Genomic DNA, 21144 nt, shown 5'->3' with positions numbered 1-21144 from the left:
TTTTAGAAGTGCATTAACGGTGCCAAAAATGCGTAAAAATGATAAGATAGGGGATTAAAAATTAGGACAATAAAACAAGCAATAAGCTTACGATCTGAATCGTCCATCATGAAGCTCCTTTTTCTAGTTTTTTGTTATTTTATAAGTTTAATTTCTGGGCAAAATCCTGGTAAGTAACAAATCATGAACTTCCTAATAGTTCTAAAATACCCAATTTTTAGGGCTCCGAATTATTGGAGGAGACATTGCCAGGGCTAGTCAATTTCCATACTCAGCAGGAATTATTTCCAACTACCCAACTGGGTCTTTTTTCTGTGGAGGGGCTCTCATTAGTAACCAATGGATTCTGACCGCAGCACAATGCATTATAAAGTGAGTTCTCAAATCTCTTAAAACGTTGGTTAAAACAAAGTGTTACAGTGCTACACAACTAACGATTTATTTAGGTTCTAATAAAATAGACGGGAATGATCCTAATCGTGTTACTGTAGCTACTGCGACTTATGTAACACATCCAGACTATAATCCTGATACTTTGGAAAATGATGTTGGGCTAGTCAGATTGCGTTTGCCAGTTGAATTTAATGGTATTACCTAAAATGAGAAATTCTCTCGACTTTATTTTTATTTCCCTAGAATACATATCAGCGATAAATTTGCCTTTGGTCGGGCTTGAAGACGCAGCTGTTGTTACAGCAATCGGATGGGGACAAGAGAGTGACCGTCAGTTATAATTTGTTTTTAATCACAATTCTGTAAATGATTTGTAGACAACCCGGGTCTTGTAAGTGACCTACACTTCGTAGAACAAGTCTCGATTTCGAACGAAGAGTGTAAGAAGCTTTATGGTAGTCAAATTGTGGATAGTATGGTTTGTGTCGTTGGTCAAGATATTGAAGGGATTTGTACCGTAGGTTTACAGTTTAGTTGTAAATAAATTGGTTAATTGAGTGATTTCAGGGTGATAGTGGTGGACCATTGGTGGCTTACAGAAATGAACGATCGGCTGTGCATGTTGCTGTAGCTTCTTTTTATAGCAGTACTGGATGCGAAAGTGTTTATCCGTCTGGTTATACCAGAACTTATCCATATGTGGATTGGATCACTAGTGTCACAGGAATAACACCTTAATTTTAATTTTGGTATTCAATAAAAAAAAATTAAGATATATTTTTTTAATTATATATAAGTATCTCTTCCAGTCAATGTACAATCTGTTCAAAAATGATTGTTCATCAAGTCGACTATAGAAATCAAATTCAATTTTCCGCTACTGTAGTTTCTGAATACCCTCATTTCTGTCACATCTTTGAATTAGCTTATTACTCATTATTTTGCATTTTGCGGCATAGTTGTGTCAAGTCGAAAATTTGTCTTGAAAATTTGTTGTGTATTCTTTCGTTTTTGGTTTCTAAGCTTTTTTCCATTATTTTGACGGATCTGGCACTTTGACAGCATTCTCAATTTAAATTAAGCGGCACATTACTTTCAAATTTCATAGGTGACTTGATAAACAATCATTTTTGAACACATTGTAGATAATGGTCAATTTTTAAATTTTTAAAAATTTGTATTTTAACATATTATATTTCTAACTTAGTACGCATTGTGCCTACAAAGATACCAATAAGGATAAATAAAATAAAACATTCATTGACAAGTAAATTTGTTAAAAAATGTAAAATTCTTTTCGGTATACCTATACAGGGTGTTTCAAAAGTACCGGACAAACTCTCGAATGGCGGTGATAAGATACGTTCAGTTAAACACAAAAATAAAGTTAGATTTTTGTTTCAATCAACTTAGTTTTTATTAAATATTTTTTAAATTAGTTTTCCCTAGCAATGATATCAATTGCTGCTCTTTTGTTTTTATGATGTCCAATTCAATTTACTGTCAAATTTACAAGTTTTTTTAAATGTTTTGTATATCATGAAATATTAATTGGTAATTTTTTTCAAAAGGTATATGTGTAATGCACGAGTTGCATTTTCGCTAACTAATGTCAAAAAATATGATCTGATACACCAAACACATAACTTAAAAATTTTGCTTTGAAAAGCCATATCTCGTAAAAAAAAGCTCAAACAATTTTTTGTCATAAAAACTTTAAATTTAGTTTAACGTTTAATGACTTTAGTGTCCTTTATCACCTCCTGAGACTTTGTCCGACACTTTTGAATCACTCTGTAGTCTGTAATTAAATAAGCCTTTGAATCAAAATGTTTGGCATAAGCTTGCATTTTTGATATAAGTTACTGTAAAGAATATAAAATCGTAGTCAAAGAATTTTGTGTTTCAACCTCCGAGAAAAAGTTAAAAAAATGAAAATAAAGTGTTTGTGCAAGAAATTTTTTATGTTTCTTGGTTTACATTTTAAACAGCTCATGTACTGCGAAAATATTTTTTTATACCATTTGGTATAATTCATTGGTGGACATAAAAAACTAGGACATCCAAAACTTACGTACTTTTGAATTGTTATTGAAGACCAAAATTGATACAAATTTAAGACTAGCCGTTTGGGGCTCTTTAAATCTAAAGGGAAGATTAATTGATCAAATCAAATGTGCTATTTTTAATTTTTCTGAAAATGTTAAACTGATATTTAACTTAATGTTTTTGGCAATAATATGTCATTATAGTTCATTACTCATTAAGAGCGGATTTTACAATCGTCGAATAGCTTTATCCGAGAGATAAATTTAAAAAAATACATTGTTCTAACAATTGTACCCATAGTAATTATACTAGAAACTTATCTGGAGTTTATCTGACGATTGTAAAATCTACCCTAAATCATTAGTCGGTACCTATTAGCTGTTTCAAAACAATAAAAACGCCAATGTTGCATTTTACCGAATTATTTTTTTAAATAAAGTTGATAAAAATGTAAAATAGTTATTAATAACTACATCCTTCTTTGAATCTGCAAATTATATTGGCTATTAATTATTTGAAGTGACGTTGCGACGTTAGCATTTTTATAGTTTTGAAACAGCTAATACATCAAAATGTTTATAACCTTATTTTCTAAAAAATAATTTTTCTAGAAGTAACTTTTTTGTCTTTTACACTAATTATTCTTGTTCTCAACTTTGTTATTGCAAAAATTATAGTTACTTCTTTTTTAAGTGAATAAAACGTTGAATTCATTAACTTTCAACTCACCATAATATTTTAAAAGTTGTACATACTTATCAGTTACTCATAATTTAACTCTCTGTTAATCTTAATAATATCAAAAAAGTTAAAAAAAACATTTTTATCTCCTCTACCTTCTTATGTAAAATCCCAAAAAAGTGACAAAATTAAACTAAATTACAAAATTTTAATACATTCCAAATGACTTTTTGACGTGACATTAATTAATTTTTTTATTATTAACCATTTTTACCTTCGAAATATTTGCAAAAGCGCTGACCACACCTCAGAGGAAAATACGCTGCGATTTCACCGCGAGTGCATTTTGCAGTAAGATTAAACTGCAGTAACTTGGTGAGTGTGTCAATAAATACCGAAATGATTCTTGCATCAAACACTTATTTAAAGCTTCATTTCATTATGTAGGAGTATATCTTTTAAAATGAAAAAACTTCCTCGCATCTCGAAAATTTCACCACACTAATATAAAATATGCAAAGTTTTTGCAAAAAAATAAAACTTCTTGCTTCATTAAGAACTTAAGAAGAAAGATGCGAGGATGTAATTGCACACATTATGTCGAATTTTAAGTTTTTAAGAATTTTTTGCTAAAATGTCTTTTTCATGATGAAGATAATTTCAAATCCAAAAACAACCTTTAGATTTGAATTCAACAAAAAATTTTACACAAAATCATGTGTTTATGACGATTTTTTAAAATTCTACATATCATCCTTTTACAGTTAACCACCCATGCAACTATATTTAAGAGTTTCGTTAATTTGATAATACCAAAAAAGTCAGGAGAATATTTTTATGTAAAATTTTATGCTTTACAGTTTTTTTTCTAGCACTTGCCAATTTTGAGCAACATTTAAAAACACTTTATTACCGATTTCTCAAAAAAATTTACACAAAAAATTCTATGACTCATGCTTTACATTTTACAGTAACAGTAACTATGTGTTAAGTGATGTTAATTTTTTTCCCAACAAAATGCTAATGTCTGTTATTCAGATCTAGTAGTTTCATATGTCTTAATTAAGATTATTTGAAAAGTATAGTTTACTACTTTTTTCATATTCCGTTCAACATGAAATTGGTATGCTAATTTATCTACGATAAATAGATAGGTATAACTGAATTTTAAAAAGTACACAACTTTCTTACCTTTGAATCGTGTTTCTTTCACGACATAAAATTTTACTGTAACCAAATTTGATTTTCATGTCAAAAGCCCATAAATAATTCATTGTGAGCCTAACGGTGGTATTGTAATTAACATTTAATAAGCCGTTAGCTTTAAATTTTTGGTTGTAGAACTCAAATAGAATTTTTAAACAAAATGATTTCTAATTGGAAGCCACTTATTAGTAATCATGAAAGATTTATTTGTTAAGTATTCGATAACAACTTCTTCAAAGCGACAAAAGATGACTAAAGGATTTTCAATTTTTAATTGAATCATTTGGAAAATATAAAAGGACAGTTTTTTCTCTGATGTTACTTTGGTTGTCACAACCTCTGCTTAAACACTTACCTCAAAATGATGCGTAATGAAGGTGAAACAAATTACTTCCAAATGTGTCTAACATGTTACAATTTGAGTGGCTTGCGATCGTCAAGTAAACCATTTCTGAAAATTATATCGCAGTTTATTTTGTATCCCGTGATGTGGGTTTTGTTTGGAATGATGACTTACAACATCCGTTTCAAACATAACAACCTTTCAGAAATTACAGAAGTTTTTATCGCCGTCTGCACCACCGCATATGTAAATTATTTATTTATTTTTTATTAACTTTTAAACTGTTGTTTCCAGATTCTACTTCGGAAGACTATTTTAATTAAAAACAGTGCTCTCTACGAAGACTTGATAAAAGAACAGTCTCGTTTCTGGAAGTATGACCTCTTTGGAGAACCAACTGAATCAAAACTTCGTAAAAATATGCAATTCTGCGTGTCTTTGATCAAACTTATTGTCATAAGTGGAATTATGTCGACAGTAGTTCACTGCAGTTCACCATTTCTTGTGGAAAATATTGACTTACCACAATCGTGTTGGATTCCTGGAAATAATTCGATTGTCAAGAACATTATTTATGTCGCAGAAAGCGCTATTCATATAGAATGCCTGAATTATTTGGCGGTTTTTGACGGTCTGTATCTGCTAACAACTACAAATCTTAAAGCACAGTTTGTGCTGTTACAAAAGGCAATTGAAAGTATTACATTTAAAAGTGGCGATGAGGAAACTTATGCCTGGACGCAGCTAAAGGCATGCAGTCAATATCACATATATTTGTTAAGGTAAGACCACAAACACTGAATAATTTTATGAAAAATTAATTGTTCCAGCAGAATACATAAAAAAATTAACAAAATCTATTCCGAATTCTTTCTCTGTACTTACATCCTCACAATTTGGGGGACTTGTGTACCGTTGTTTGTAATTTTCAACAAGTATGAGGCTAGTCAAAACAATTTTCTCTTCTAACGTCTCTTTTCAGCATATCAAACTTTGCTGAAGTTGTTGAAAGCATGTTTATCGCGTTTTTGATAAATGCGTTGCTCGTGATGATGTTTATTCCTGCTAGTGAGATTGAGATTGAGGTAAAATTTGCAAGGGAAATAACCGAAGTAAAACGCATTTTTCAGGCTGAAAAACTGGCGTTGCAGATTTATTTCATAAACTGGTACGAAACCAAGAATTTAAAAATTCGTAAGTTTATTCTTTTTTGGCTGATGCAAGCCCAGGTTCCCGTTCGCATGACAGGTGGTGGAATGTTGATAATAAACAGATCTCTAATGCTTCAAGTAAAGTAATTGTTTTACTAAACGTTATTTTCACGAATAATTTCAGATCCAGCGAATCGGATTTTCATTAACGACTTTACTGACAGGTCTTACCACATAATTTTTTAAATCTGAAACCTATATTTTCACCATTTCATTGTAGTTTGAATAAAATGTAGTAAAAGCTTTTATTATAGTTTTCTGTTTCTTTCTGATAAAATATCATTTGATCATTTGATTGAATTTATAATTAGACTTGGCGTTTTTTCTTTGTTACCGATAAACTATAGTGCAAAGTGAGTAGAAAAATGTATTCTAATTAAATATTATTGTTAAAAATTTTATTATTTGCTTTTTATCTTGATTAACTATGATCTACAAAAATAACTTTTTTTCTCCTTATTATTAATTTATAACAAATATTACAATTTGTTTCAAATTACTAAAACTCATTAAAAAATTACAACCACTCTTTGTTTCAAAACTACGGAAACGCCAACGTTGCATTTTACAAAGTTATTTTCTTAAATAATGCTGATAAAAACGTAAAATAATTATTGACGTTTAGATCTCTCATTGAAACTATAAATTACTTTAGCTATTAATTTTTTGAAGTGCATGAATAATTTTTAACAACAAACTTTGGGAAAAAATGCCATGTTGCTATTTCTATTGATTTGGAATGAATATTAGTTGCCTATCAATAGCATTTTTTTTTCTTTTCATATTACTTGTTGTAATCAATACTACTCAATACTACTCAAAAATTTTTGGTAAAGAAAATGAATATTTCAAAGGACATTTTAGTATATTTTAGACTTTTCTCGATTAAAGTCCTAATACCTTAATAGTTCTCGCAGTTTTTTCTAGTGATTTTTAATTTTATAATTGTCCACCGAAAATTTTATTTGCCATTTTATTAAATTTTATTTAATTAATAATAATTAAAAATAAAGGCAAAAAATAAAAAAAAATAAAATAAAAAAGGTAAAAAGAGTTTTTTAAAATTCCATACAAAAAGTTTTACCTATTTGTTTTTGCTTTATTTTATAAGAAGAGATTGTTTTTTGTTATTTTTTTGTGTTTAGGTTAAAGTGTTTTTATGCTAATTATGTAAAAAAACATAAAAAAACAATTGCCCATTATAAAATAGAGCAAGAATAAATACATAAAGCCTTTTGTGTTTAAGTATTTCTCTATGAAATTGTGTTAAAAACCAGTAACCAGTAGAAACAATACGTACTATATAAAATGAACCGTAGAATTCAGTGGAACAAACCGTTGGCCTCCAGGACTTCTAGTTGTTTTAATGTTTTTTTTAGTGAAAAAGTGTAAGCGTAACCGTTGCCCAAAGCGACTCCGGGTTTTCAACAGAGAATAGATAAATTTAATTATCTGATAGTTTTCTGGTTTTTGTGTTACAGATTCTGAAAAATCACAAAAAACTACTTGACATTATCATTGTTTTTTCACTTTTCAAACGGTTTATTCCATATTCCATTAAGAGAACATTAAAATCTATAGGATGCGTTTTAGTTGGTTTTGAGGTACTTTCAAAAGCGGCCTTAATGTGTTCACAAATTTTTCAGTTTTTTATTTTCTCAATTATGGCAAAACGATTTGAAAAAGTGAAACTATTTTCATGTAAAATTATCCGGGAAATCGATTGGCTTCGAGAAAATCGTCAAATTCTTAATAATTTCTAAGTCACGATTTTTTTTCCTTTTTGCCAATTTTTACGTCAGGGTGCATCAGAAACACGTGTGTTAGTTTTATTTAATAGGTAAGCGAGCTCAACAAATAATAGTTATTTATTTAATGAGTTTGAGTGTAAATCGGACGCTTTATTTCACGAGTGGATTTTTAAACCACGAGTGAAAACGAGTGGTTTATCATCCACGAGGCGAAATAAATGAACCGATTTACACAAAAACGAGTTGAATACAACATTTTATTCTTCGAAATAGACTCAGCAAGACTTAAAATTGCTTTAAATTTGTTAAAAATAATCTGACGTTTCGTAATGACAAATGCCAAACAGTTGTCAAAACTTCCTTACACAGGAGAAAAACCGTAAATTTTGACAGTGTCGAAGAATAAAATATTTTTTCATTTTGCAATTTTTCAATCAAAGTTTCGCGAATTTACTTAAAATATTAAACATAAAAAATAATTAAAATCATTATGTTAATAACATATTAGCTCTTTCAAAAATATAAAATCGCCAACGTCGCATTTTCTCTCATAATTGGCTGTTATAAATTATTCATGCACTTCAAAAAAATAATAAATACAATAAAAAATAATAAAAAAAAATGTTAAAATAACATATTAGGTGACAAATATTTTCGGACTTATTGTCCGATAATCGACAAAAATACAAGAATAAAAAAAATTAAAGATTTGCTGAAAAAATAAACAGTATAATACGCAAAATGAGCCGTAGAGTTCACTGGAACAAACCGTTTTGCTCTAATACAAATTTTTAGGGTAATGATCTTTTCAGTGAACAATTAAGTTATTTTATTTTTCTATGAAAAATTTTTTTTTAATTTTAAATTTTGTGAAAAACTAGTATAGCACGTTAACACGTAAAATGAACCGTACAATTCACTGGAACAAACCGTTTTGCTCTACAACTGTTCGAAAAAAGATGATTCATAACAAAGATATAAATTTTGTGCATCATTTTTGGTTCTGTCTATAAATTCAAATTCAGCACGTTTAAATCTTCATATTCACACTAATTTTATTTAAATAAAAGTTCTGTTGGCGCTCAGTATAATTAGCGTTTTCATACAAGTTAAAAAAGCAATCATGCCTATTATAATAAATATAAATTCAAGTTACAAGTTGTAACATTTACTTAACTTTATTCATACGGTCTATTATTTTTTTAACGTTTTTTTTTTTACTCAGGTACTATAGGGGTACATAAAACAATGTTAGTAATAATAAAAAATGTATTTCAGAATAATCAAACGGAACGATACAATATAATTCTCCAATAACTCAAAAAAAAATCAGCAATCATTCAATGACTAGCACATTCTCCCTAGTAATGCTAGAATTGCAGAAAAAATAATATAATTCGTTCAGATAACATAATTGGGTGCAGAAATAAAATGTAAACTGTTGGAAATTTGACTGTTGAAATTAACCGAAAACCCTAAAGAAGTGGGATCCTTTCTAATTCCTCCAAACATGACCAGTTCAGACTTCCCAGCCAGCAAAGTATACAAAATCGTTTCTTCAGGTCCGTTACCCAAATTTTTGGGTGGCAACCATGTCACATATGGTCTCGAACTTAAAGCTTTGGAAAGATCTAAAACGTAAATCCCTAAATAGTGACTCTTGTTCTTCTCTTCTTTTTTATTTTTCTTCATATTTTCTTTAATTTCTGACAAGCGTGCTAGACGTTGCTCCCGTATCCTGTCCGACTTCGACAATCTGTTGTTTGGGACGCTAAATGCAGCTAAATTGTTGATGGGTGGCGACCAGTTGTTGATCTAAAATGGGTCAAAACGTTACAAAAAAAACATAACTGACCAACATCATACTAGAATATCTCCTCGTTGGTTGTTCGAACAGCCAGGTTGGTAGACGTCGTCATCGTCAGCTTCTCTCTTCTGGTTCCTTAAAACTCCGCGTCTTCCGTTGACGTTCTCATCCCTGTCTGGTTCGCGACTTGCTAAATCTATCCTAGCTAATTTACTATCTTCTTGTGGGCTTCTACGGTTCACCCAGGAATTCTTTGGGTAGTAAACTATTGGGCAAGTTTGGTCTTCGCGAATGCGGTTGAGCATCACAATTTTGTCCCCTATCTGCAATAATTAATCGATGATTTGCAACCACTCGTCCAAAACCAAGATTTTTAAAATAAAACACTCAAGACAAAATCTCCTTCTCTTGGTAAAACAGCTTAAATTAAACTGGGACCGGAAATACAAAACTTACATAATTGTATAAATAAACATCCTTCTCTACAAAAATACATAACATTGGCACTGATTCCAAGATTGTGGATTTCCGCAAATTATGCGAAGGTAAACTTTATTTTTATTTTATTACAAGTTCGCACATCTCAGTAATTTCAGAATTTTCCAGGAAAACAATAACAACAAATCAAACTTAAGGCATTTATTTTTTGAGCAAAAACTTTAACAAGTAAATTTAATATTTAGGTACTAATTTCAAGATTCAAATGCAAATTATTCTTCGTCTTCGTAATCGGCTGGGTTTTTTCTTTGTAAATGGTTATGTCGTCTTTCGACCTGATCATAAATAATTATTCCAGTAAGTAAAGGTAAACCCACAGGAAAAATTTCCTCCTGTACACGTCTGATCATTTTCGGAACACCGGAAGAAAAAAATCCATGGAATGGTTTCAATTCAAACGGAGATAATCGATAGGTGACAATGTTTCGCATTTTGTATAAATATCCGAATTCGGGATGATGCATTTTGGAAGATTTTTAGTTCTTTAGAACGCAAACGTTTACAATGACAGTTGTCAATTTGACACTTGACAAATAACACACTTGATTTCTTGATTTAAAATTAGGCTTGAAAATGCGTCATTTTTGCTTATTTTTATTTTAGAGCATGGAAAACGTATACTAAATTAGTGTAAAATGCGTAATTTTCTCTAAATTAATCATGTTTTTCAACGGGGCGCTCACAAAATTCGAATTATGTAATGCACCAAAACAATGCAGAAAATTTTAGAATTTAGGATTGAAAGTGAGGTTTCTTTTCTTATTTTTATAAACTCGGAGCACATTTTTTTATTGAAAAGGTAAATTAAAGGAAGATCAAAGAGATTTCATTAAACTAAGTAAAAAAATTCTTAGGAGTGTTTTTTAATGGATAACATACAAAAATCAAAAAATTTTCCCTAAAACAATGTAGGAAATCGCAAAATTTGCCCTCAACTGCATCATTTTTGTCGTTAGTTTAGAGTTTTAGAGTGATATTTTATTCGAAAAACTCATTAAATTTAAAAAAATCGGTAAAAATGGGTATGTACTGTTACTGTTTCATTTCACTAGAAAATTTAAAAATTTTGTAATAACAATGCAGCAGAGTGTTAAAGACAAACTTCAATTTTCGTTTACCAGTTCATTCTCTTAAAACAAAAAAGTTTTCAGTTTACGATTTTACCAAAACAAAGCAAACAATCTCTGAAAAGTGTGTACCAATTTTACAAAAATCTAAAAATTTTGACAAAGCTACGTAGGCCACAAAATTTGACCTGAAAATGCATTATTTTCACTGTTAGCCTAGACCCAAGAGTGTTAAATTTTTGCTTTTTTTTAGTAAGCTTATTTAGAGAGAAGCTACGTTGATTAATTTACAAATTTTGCAATAACAGAAAATAAATTTAGAACGAAAAAAACTTACTAAATTATGCCTAAATATAGTGTTATTCTTCCTACAAGGTGCTCAAAAACCGGAGCACCAACTCAGTGGAGTGTGGTAGAGAAATGCTTACACAGAAATGTAAAAACAGAAAAGTCTATGTAATAAAGCTATTGATAATAACAAATTTTAAATAAATATATGATAACATTGCGTAACAATCCTGAGGACAACATAATTTAATTATCAATAAAAATGAATAATTTTTGAAACGATTTCCTAGGAAATAATACTCAGTGTTAAAACATCGACAAATCTTGTTGTTTTAATAAAAAAAAATTTAATGCAAAAAACTGCTAGGTAATGATAGTAAATTTAAGAAATTATTATTCACTATTGTGTTAGGAAACGATTATTAGTACTTAGTGTGAAACATAAAAAAGTAGTATAAGGGCCCCTATGCACACTGCTACTTTTTAAGGAAAACACCCCGAATTTCAAGGGTAAATTGAAAAGCAGAAAAAATCGTGAGAACACCCCGATTTTAAGGTATATTTTAAAATTAACATTTTTAAGGAAAACACCCGGTATAATTTTGAAAGTGTTCTTTCAAGAAAAACCTTATAAAATGTAGCACATTTTTCCAAAACAAGGCCATTTCTTGAGTTACATTAAAAAAACATTAAAGAATTAATAATGTTTCTGAGTTTTATGACACATTTTCCACCAAACGGTGTTGCCGGGTTGCAAATTCGAAATAGAATACAGTGTTGTAGATATTTTGTTTTGAGACCCACTTTAACAAGCAAGCAGGCAGGCCAAAAACTTAGTGTTATCATTAGATTTTTTTGCCTCAATCTTGAAAAGACACCCGGTATAATCGCATGTACAGGGTGAGTCTACCACAAGTAGCCTCTATAAAATAATTAAGCAATATCTCAAAAACTAATAATTGCACAAAATTCAGCGTCTGCTATTAAATATTTAGCTGCAAAATTATGTTATTTATTGTGTTATCTGTTTAAATGTTGCATTGTGCAAAAAAAATCGCAAAAAATATCGCCAGCCCCAAAAAATAATTAGGTAATTACGAATATGAAACAAAAAGTTTAAGAAATTTTAGTTCAAAAACATCGTCGTTTTAGAATGTTTCAAAACTATAAAATTAGTTGTTATAAATTATTCGTGCACTTTATGTAATTTGTATTTCAATTAATAACTATTTTACAATTTTATCCATTTTATTTAAAAAAATAAATCGGTAAAATGCGACGTTGGCGTTTTTATAGTTTTGAAACAGCTAACAGAAATCAAAAATTTTTAATTAATATTTTCGAAGTTCTATAATTAATTAATTTCTATAATTATCATTTCTATAATGAAAAAATTTTAATTAATATTTTCATATATTTTATTTTTTAATAATAATATTCTTAATTAATTAATTTTAATTGTAAGGAAGGGTAGAAACATTCCGGAAAAATCACACACAGAGAGAAAAATATAGCAAACGCTGACTACTAGTTTTTTTAATCCTTTTAGCGAACTCCCGTTTAAATCCAAAAAAAAGTTCGTTTTGCGCGAAATAAATTTAAAGGAGACCTACCTTACAGCCAGGGTTGGTCCAGATATTATTAGGCTTGTTGGCCTTCCCTTCAATATCCACCTGCTTCCACTTCCACACCGCCCCCTCCATATTCAAAATCCAAGCATCACAGTAATTAAGAGTGGGCCCTCCTGAGCCCCCAATTATCAACAAGTGTTTCGGATCTAAAACTACTTGAGTTTGTCCTAATCTGCCATTTGGTCGCGGTTCGCCTTCAACTTCCTGTCTATACCACGTCCACGTTTCTAAATTTAGCTTCCAAATATCGTTGGATTTTTCACAATGAACGGCAGTGCTCGGTTTATGAATGCCGCCAAAAACGATCATCCATTCGCCTACAACTGATACGGAATGGCCGGCGGTGGGAGGCGGCGTGTTGGTGGTGTTGACACAAGTCCAGTGATTTGCTGCGATGTCGTAGATGTGCAGCTCGTTGAAGAGGTGCCAACTTTGGTATAGGGGGTACGAAGGTGGGTACGCCCATCCCCCGAATAATACTAAATTCATATTTTTTTCACAAATACAGTCGAACGTAGATGAGTCGGTCTTCGATAACTCGAATTATTATGAATTCCGTAGCACAAAAGCCGCAAAATTTAAAATATTTTATATGATACTTCTAATAATTTTTTTCACGTGGGTATTTTTGCATAAGACAACATTTAAGCAAAATGACATTAGAAATAATAAAAAATTGGAGCGTACAACTCTTCCAACAAAATTAGTGAAGATTAACTAAAATAATACAAGGTCGCTAATAAGTATTTTGTTAAGTGTTAAGTGTTTGAAACTTTTGATAAAGAAAACATATCCAAAGCTAACACAATCTTTATTTTGTTTTTATATTTCGACTAGCAAAGTGATTCTCAACAACGCTTGAACTTGATATTCGCTGATTTTGAAACGTTTCGAATCCAAATGGTTTTCCCGAGGTGTAAACCGCAGGCCAAATTTTGTACACCAGATTTCCCTTTTTGCTTTTTGATTTCCCCTGATTTCCCTTGAGTTCCCCTAATTTCATATGTTTTCTCCAGATTTCCCCTAATTTTTCAAAATTATTTCCCGTGAATTAAATACCTATTACCCGTTCAACGCAGATTTTTCTTCATTCTTTCACAATTTAATTATCATAATATGTATTTTTTAATTTGTAATAAATATTAGATCATTGAAGATGTTTTTAATGAAATCAAAAGACAAGCCAAATTCAGAAATTTTAATATGATTATTTAATTTAGTGTTTTTTATCATTCTAGATGTAATAAAATGGTGATTTGGTGATTTTATTCTACTGGTGAAAAATTAATCCCAAAAATTTATGGATATATCTATAAGAAAAAACGTTGAATTATGCACGTAAAGAAGAGTTGGCACAATCTGCTCGTGATTCTTTTCTAAAACTCGTGTTCCGCACTCAATCGCAGATAATGATAAACTTTTCTTTACTTGTAATATAATAAACTACTATTGCTGTCTTGCAATAACCATAAATAAAACGAAAATTAATTATTGAAAAATTAAAAACGGCAAATGCAAACTCTATTGGTAAGAACGAGATGTCAAATAAATACGAGGATAAAACATAATTGGAATATAAGCAAAAATGTTGGTTCATGTAACTCATACATACAACTTTTACGATTCTGAGAACACTTCAAGATCTATTGTGTTTTAGGTTTATTATACAGAGCGAATTTTTAAAACAAGCCATCCTGGATATTTCGGGAAAATAAGCAACCCGAACATTTACTAGATTTTCTAAATTCATTGTGAATAAAACATTGTAAAATTGCTAATTGGTCTAATATTTCTGTCTCATTCCAGTTTTTAAAATAGAAAATGGCAACAGCGCATTTGATTTTTTTTAAGAGAAATGGAGCACAAATTAGCAGCTAATGTGTTAAATTAAATTCCAACAACAAATTTAGAACCAATAAAACTCAGTAATTTGATGAAAAAAATATTTTTCAAAATTGACAGTTGTTAAAGGATGAGACAGAAGCATTTGTACATAAAAAAGCGCGTGAACATTATTTTCAACAGCCTCAATTCACAAAAGATGTCTTTCGTCATATATATTTTATTAATTGATAAAAAAAAATTTCTATTACTTTTGCACGCTATAAAGAGTTATCTATAAATTGTACTCTTTATCATCATTCATCAATCATCATAAACCATATATGCTGAAGCTCTATCACCGCAAACATGTTGCCGACAGGGATCATAAAATCTTAACTTGGGCATGCGCATTATTTGAAAATTTCCTTAGATTTCCCCTGTTTTCCTCGTATTTCCCCTGATTTCCTCTATTTTGTATCCCGATTTCCCCTGCACCCCTCGGGTTTTCCCAATTTAAATTTAAGTGCTCCATTAATTGATTTGAAGAAATGCAGAAATGTTAAGTACTGAGCCTTACATTCTTAATAGGTGTAAGAAAAACTGCCGAATAAAATTTTCACGAAAGACATGACAAAAAAAAACATTCAAAATTTAAGATTTGCTCTCCGTCCCATATTTTTCAAAACCTTGCACATATACAAAAAAATGTAAGAAAGAAAAAATTGTAGACAATTATTTGTTCTTCAAAAGAGTGCGTCTTTAACAGATTATGCTCCAAACATGGTCAAGTGATGAGTAAGTTTTACTCTCTACATGGTCAAGTATCAAAAAACTGATTTAAACCTAAAGATAAAAATATGGTTTCGCGGATTTTTTGTATGGAATTTAATATAGAAAATTTTGTCCAGAAAAGTACAGGACCCGTAATTACGTAGCAACACCTGAAATTAATTCTCTTAAATATTTTCTTTGTAAAAAAATCATTACAAAGATAGGCAACTTTTTCCAGATTTCCTCTTTTTTTAATAGCAAAATCTAAAAAAATTTCAAGGCACTTTTTGTTCAAGGATCTCAATCGTAATGAGTTGGCATATACAAAGTGTAACGAAAAGATGACAACAAAAATGAACCATAGATTCAAAATAGAGCGATTTAACCCAATCTACCTCCATACCAAGTTGCATATTTTAAAAGTTAGAAGGTATCAGAGTTCCAAAATTATTTTCGATTTTCTTTAATAAATTCTCATTTTGTATTTTGTTACTTATCGATCAACAACTGAACACATTTTAAGATAATAGAAAAATCCATTACTCTTAAACAATTTTTGCATCTAACAAAATTTTTGTATCGGCCTTGGTTTGGTTTTACAGTAAAAAAACAATTTAAGTAAACTGTCAAAATGTCGGACGTTTGCCAATGTATTATTTTTAATTTTTTTAATTTTTAATTTTAATAGTTCCTTTATGTACGTTTATGTTAGATGACAATAAAGTAATTTGTTATTTTTTGACAAAATTGTAAATTTCCAAAAATCGTTCACAACAGAACTATTAAAATCTACAGTGGTTTTGGAAGCGACGTTAATTTTAAATAAAAAAAAATAATAGAAAAATTAGATAATTACATAAATAGTAATTGGCGAACGTCCGAATTTTGGTACTTCTTCTTAAATGGTGTTTTTATTCCAAAAGCCCGTAAACTTTATTAAAAAAATACAATTGTTTAAAATTACTGGACCTTTCGAATAAAAGAAGAATTGGACTACGTGGATAATGTATGACGAAAATATGTCCTAAAACGCATTCAATTGTTACTTCACCTTTACCATAACAAAAAAAAACAAACAAAAGAAGTAGCAGCACAACATGTGGTTTTGATGGCAAAATATTTGTATCAAACTTAACCAAAAGTAGACGGTATTAAAACAAATAAAAAATAAAATAAAATTAGTGCAAACACCATCAAAAACTATATTAAGAAAATTATAATTATCAATTATCTATTTGTATAAAAATCTAAACTGTTTTTAATTATTCAATTGGTTTTGGCAACTGGCAACTGTCAATTCGAGTTATCGAAGTTCGACTGTAATAAATTCAGTTACCTAAAAGGTCCTTATAACAGATTAGAGAGCTGCAGGCTTTGGGCGAAGGGTACGTGCCCATGGCCAGGGGCCGCACCCATTGCCGTTTGGACAAATCTAGCCTCCACAAGTCGTTGAACGTGGTCATGGAGCAGGTGCAGCCCCCGAAAACGTACATCGAATTTTCATGAATGGCGGCTGTGTGCGAATAACGCTTCGATATCGTGGGGGCCATCTCCACGGGGGTCAGAGTGAACCATCTTATATCGAAATCAACAATGGCCTTATGCAGATTCCTCAATTTGGTTTTGGCAACATCTACACAACAAAAAATTGGTTGAGGTTGCGGCTATATTTAGTACCATGAATTGACAAAATTTACATACTTAAAACACATCTTCTCCATCTTTTCGACACTTGCATGCAATCGTGCAGGTCTTTATAGGGTGGAATTAGAGATAAAATAAATTCCAAAACCTCGTCGGGGAGGTCTTCAATTTGAGCCGGACTTTTCACCACAGACATTTTATAAAACACTTCAATTTTCACACTTATCAACTGCTCTCATCGAAGGTTCTACGACAAAATAAAAATAAACCCGAAAATTCCAAGTTTTTGTTGATATTTTCGTAAAATGTCATCGAGACGTTGACATTTCTCACCAAACCTAACAAAACTAAATCACTAAACCCAAAGTCCTTTGGCTTATTTTCACCTGTTTTCACCTTATTTCAATTAATTCTCGTAAATATGTAAACTGTGCTTTTAATTTAAACCCTCAAATTGGTTTCATGTGCTCAGAAACTAAAAATTGAATTAATTTCGGAATGAAATTCCCTAAACGCGCCTCCGTTGATCAGTTCGCGAGTGACTTCGGTTGTGCCGGGATTTTTAAGTTAGTGTCATTTTGAAATACATTTTAGTCAACTTTTACAATGCTTTACAACAATTATACCCCAAAACTAAAATTATAATGTAATGTAGTTAATCGTAACGTTTAAGTATTAAAATAAACCGGTCCGTATCGATTCTAACCTAATTTGTGTTGTTATAACCTACAAACAAACCAAATAAATAATTTAAAATGTCTTTAATAACACATTTGGGACCTGTTAGCGCGCATCTGGACAAATTGAGACAAATTTTACCCAAACAATTTACCCTATCCACCACTCAAAAGGTAAATTTTGTTTTTTCCACAAAGTAAAATAATTATACATTTGGAGCTATTTTTTGTAGGTCATAGTGGTCTCAGTTACCGCGAGTATTGCAGTAGTTGGTGTTTTAGCGCGATATTTGAGAAGAAAGAAGCGGACGGTGGATTTATCTAAATTCAGACGGTCTTACCCTAAACGTTCAAGAATTTCTGGAATGAGGAGTCCTAATGGAGGTTAGTTTCTGGATTGTTGTTTTATCCGTTTTTACATTGTGGTAATAACGCGTGTTGTCAAATTCGCGGAAGTATTCGGTTTTTGGAAATTTTTTTGGTATTTGGCGCCTATTTAGAATACGGGGTTTTTCTTAAAGATGGCGCACTGCGATTGGTCGCAATGTTGGTTGCCTATAACAGAGTAAATAGCTACAGAGGGAAAATAATGTTTTTTTAACATTTTAACTTGTTCTTTTTATGATTCATAAATTCATAATTAATCATACATTGTAAACTCATGTTTTTTATTAACTGAAGCGATATTCTCAAAACCGATTATGTTATGTTATTAGTTATTACAACAGCAAGTGGAACATTTTTTATTTATTGTATTTTATTTTTTTCACAAGGACAGTGGAAAACATGTGATCGATTTGTATTTTGAATTGAAATGAATATTAAAATTAATATAGTAGTAGTGGTATTATATTTTTCCAAAGGATATGAATTAAGAATAATGCGTATCTGATTAAAAATATTTATTCTCATTAAATCACCAACAAGCCAATTATGCATAAGTATGAGCTATGTGTGTGGTGACACAAATTCGATTCTCTAGGGCCATTGGTTTCAATACACACCAATAAGTGTAGTGACACGGCGTAATCAGGGTTAATTTTTCTCATAATAATGTTATTATCATTTTTACTGCGACAAAACTTACATAAAAACTCTTGGTGATAGTGAGAATTGCAATAAATAATAATTAATAAATAAATAACTTATGACAGTATTCATTGTAGTGCTCATGAGAATGATTTTTTTGTGATTAATTATGTATATATTCCATTTCAGTTCATAGTAGAAGTGCAACAGCGCATTTGAATTTTTCGGAGTGAAAAATAAAGCACAAGTTGAGAGTTTCTGTAAAATAAAAGAATTGTGTGTTAAATTAAAGCCCAGCGACATGTTTTGAACCAAGAAAAGCCACCAGAAACCTTCAATTTGTGCTCCATTTCACTCCAAAAAATTCAAATGCGTTGTTGCAAAATTCTACTATGAACTGAAATGGGATATATGCTGCTGTTTCGTGTGTAATTAAAGCAGGAAAAATTTGATAATTTTGTTGCTACATTTAATCCAATCGAGAATTGCCATTTAGTGATTTTTGTTGGGGGTTAGATTAGGGGATGCGTCATCTAATTTCAGCAATGATGCTTAAACGGTTTTGAATTTCCTCTAAGAGCATTTATTCCATATTTGGTTTTCCTTAAGGGACTTAATGGATCCTTTAAGTGTTATTAAATCCACACAATAAAGTGCTGAAACAATTCTTAATCCGGCTTTTATTTATTTAATTACTTTTTTAGCTATTTTCGTATAAAAATAAATGAATAAACCTAAAAATGGTAGCTAAGTGCTTTATGTTTTTTTACAAACTTTATTTACCCACTTCGCGACACAGCAAGTAAAATTTATTTCTGCATTCATCATCAGAATATTTCCCGATTTAATATAGCGGAGTTCATTTGATTGCTTCCATTCAAAAAATTTAAATCGTTGGAAAGTTCCCTTTGTACATTTTACCGCTTTAATCAAATAACGATAAAAACTGAATTTGATTTGAACATATTAAATGTTGTCGAAAATTTCGCAATAATGAGCAGAAGCAGTAGAAATTAATTTATAGAGAAACATGTAGTAGAGTTTGAAAACGCTCAATTAACTGGCTCTGTTCGTATAAAATGCAAATTAATCAAGTATGATGGTGCCCGAAGCTGTATTTCCCGGTGGAATACATTTGTTTTAGTTCAGTCAAGGACCATAAGCTTCTATAGATGTATGGATATGAATGAAATTATTGTTATCAAACGCCTTTGGATAAGATTGTAAGCGGGTATAATAGTAATGCTGTGGCATAAATCAAATTACAGTTTAGAGAAAAATAGTAGCGGAAGTTTTACTTGATATTTTATGCAAACTTGATTCAAGTGCTTCCTGTTAAGATTGTCATAAATTTGAAAATGATTCTCTATGATGTGGATTTTAGCAGACATTGCTGTAGTAATTAAATTTAATTTGTGGTCACTGCGGCTTACGTAAATGAGTTTAATTGCCTCATCTTGATTTCAGTGACCACTCATAAATGGTGGAAGCGTTGTTAGTTTAATTTTTCAGTTTCATTTTTATTTTTACTTCTTTTAATTGCTGTAACATGTGTTTCGCTCACCAAGTGCCTGTTCAGGATGATGAAGTTTATTGAATATTAATCGAAATTACCTTATTTTTCAATTTGACCAGTTTTCTTCTAAAAACAAAAAGTATCACTTTTCCTTTACCATGCTCTCTGTGTTCGGCAAGCTCTTTTCTCTCATTCGCAGTTAAATTAACTGTAATTAATTACTTCATTAGGGTTTTGCAACTGATCGCGTTTTTTAGGCATGGTGGAAATAATTCACAACTTTTGCTCGTAAGCATTTTAAACCGCTAGACCGAATCATTACCATCAAATAAACGTATTTTATTTACTTTTTTTAAAGGTCTGGTGACTTTACTGAACATACTCGTACTATTTTTTACAAGTTATTTTTCAATTCATTTTTTAACATTCAGTTGTTAGTCATTTGTTGTAAATTTGAATTTTGTAATAATTGTTATATTTACTAAATTATTAGGACATGAATTGTGCATTTAATCGCGCCAAAAATAAAATGGGAGTGAATTCCGACGGTTTTAACATTATAACAAAATTTATTATTCTATAATACATTTGGTCAATTTAACGCGTGAAAGAGCCCTTTGTATTCATACTTTTCTTTTCCTATTGATTTTAAACAAAATCCACTTTAGAAACAATCCATTTTATTTCACGAAACAATACCTTTCTACTCAGTCAACTATTCCAACATTACAAGCAAACAAACTAAAGATTGTCTTTTG

The 21144-nt window shown here is 30.4% G+C and overlaps 4 protein-coding genes across 4 annotated transcripts in view; 3 read left to right on the top strand and 1 right to left on the bottom strand.

The window, feature by feature from the left end:
• The first annotated feature begins 13 nt into the window (after positions 1-13).
• Positions 14-1168, top strand: LOC658235 (serine protease H122). Its single transcript, XM_964641.5, has 6 exons — positions 14-169; positions 222-372; positions 421-587; positions 637-723; positions 771-910; positions 961-1168. Exons 1-6 carry the CDS (start codon positions 109-111, stop codon positions 1129-1131), a joined length of 777 nt encoding a protein of 258 aa, XP_969734.1. The 5' UTR covers positions 14-108; the 3' UTR covers positions 1132-1168.
• A 153-nt stretch (positions 1169-1321) lies between these two features.
• On the top strand, positions 1322-6175 carry LOC107397405 (uncharacterized). The gene is made up of 6 exons (XM_008201099.3): positions 1322-4918; positions 4967-5454; positions 5506-5607; positions 5655-5757; positions 5803-5961; positions 6008-6175. The coding sequence occupies exons 1-6, from the start codon at positions 4691-4693 to the stop codon at positions 6059-6061; spliced, it is 1134 nt and encodes a 377-aa protein (XP_008199321.2). The 5' UTR covers positions 1322-4690; the 3' UTR covers positions 6062-6175.
• A 2714-nt stretch (positions 6176-8889) lies between these two features.
• On the bottom strand, positions 8890-17502 carry LOC658311 (F-box only protein 42). Its single transcript, XM_964713.4, has 5 exons — positions 17222-17502; positions 16857-17153; positions 12908-13404; positions 9501-9764; positions 8890-9449 (listed from the first exon to the last, which is right to left on the bottom strand). Exons 1-5 carry the CDS (start codon positions 17358-17360, stop codon positions 9036-9038), a joined length of 1611 nt encoding a protein of 536 aa, XP_969806.1. The 5' UTR covers positions 17361-17502; the 3' UTR covers positions 8890-9035.
• Positions 17503-17698: 196 nt separating this feature from the next.
• The window catches only part of Miga (Mitoguardin), a 74680-nt gene continuing 71234 nt past the window's right edge, over positions 17699-21144 (top strand). Inside the window, exons 1-2 of the mRNA XM_964919.4 lie at positions 17699-18015; positions 18075-18225. Coding sequence (XP_970012.2) covers positions 17920-18015; positions 18075-18225 — 247 coding nt within the window. The 5' untranslated portion in view covers positions 17699-17919. The remainder of the gene's footprint in view (positions 18016-18074; positions 18226-21144) is intronic.

The sequence above is a fragment of the Tribolium castaneum genome, chromosome 5 (genome assembly GCF_031307605.1).
Source record: "Tribolium castaneum strain GA2 chromosome 5, icTriCast1.1, whole genome shotgun sequence".
Classification (NCBI taxonomy): domain Eukaryota; kingdom Metazoa; phylum Arthropoda; class Insecta; order Coleoptera; family Tenebrionidae; genus Tribolium; species Tribolium castaneum.
The sequence above is the reverse complement of the archived record's forward strand: the minus strand, read 5'-3'. Positions and strand labels throughout refer to the sequence as shown.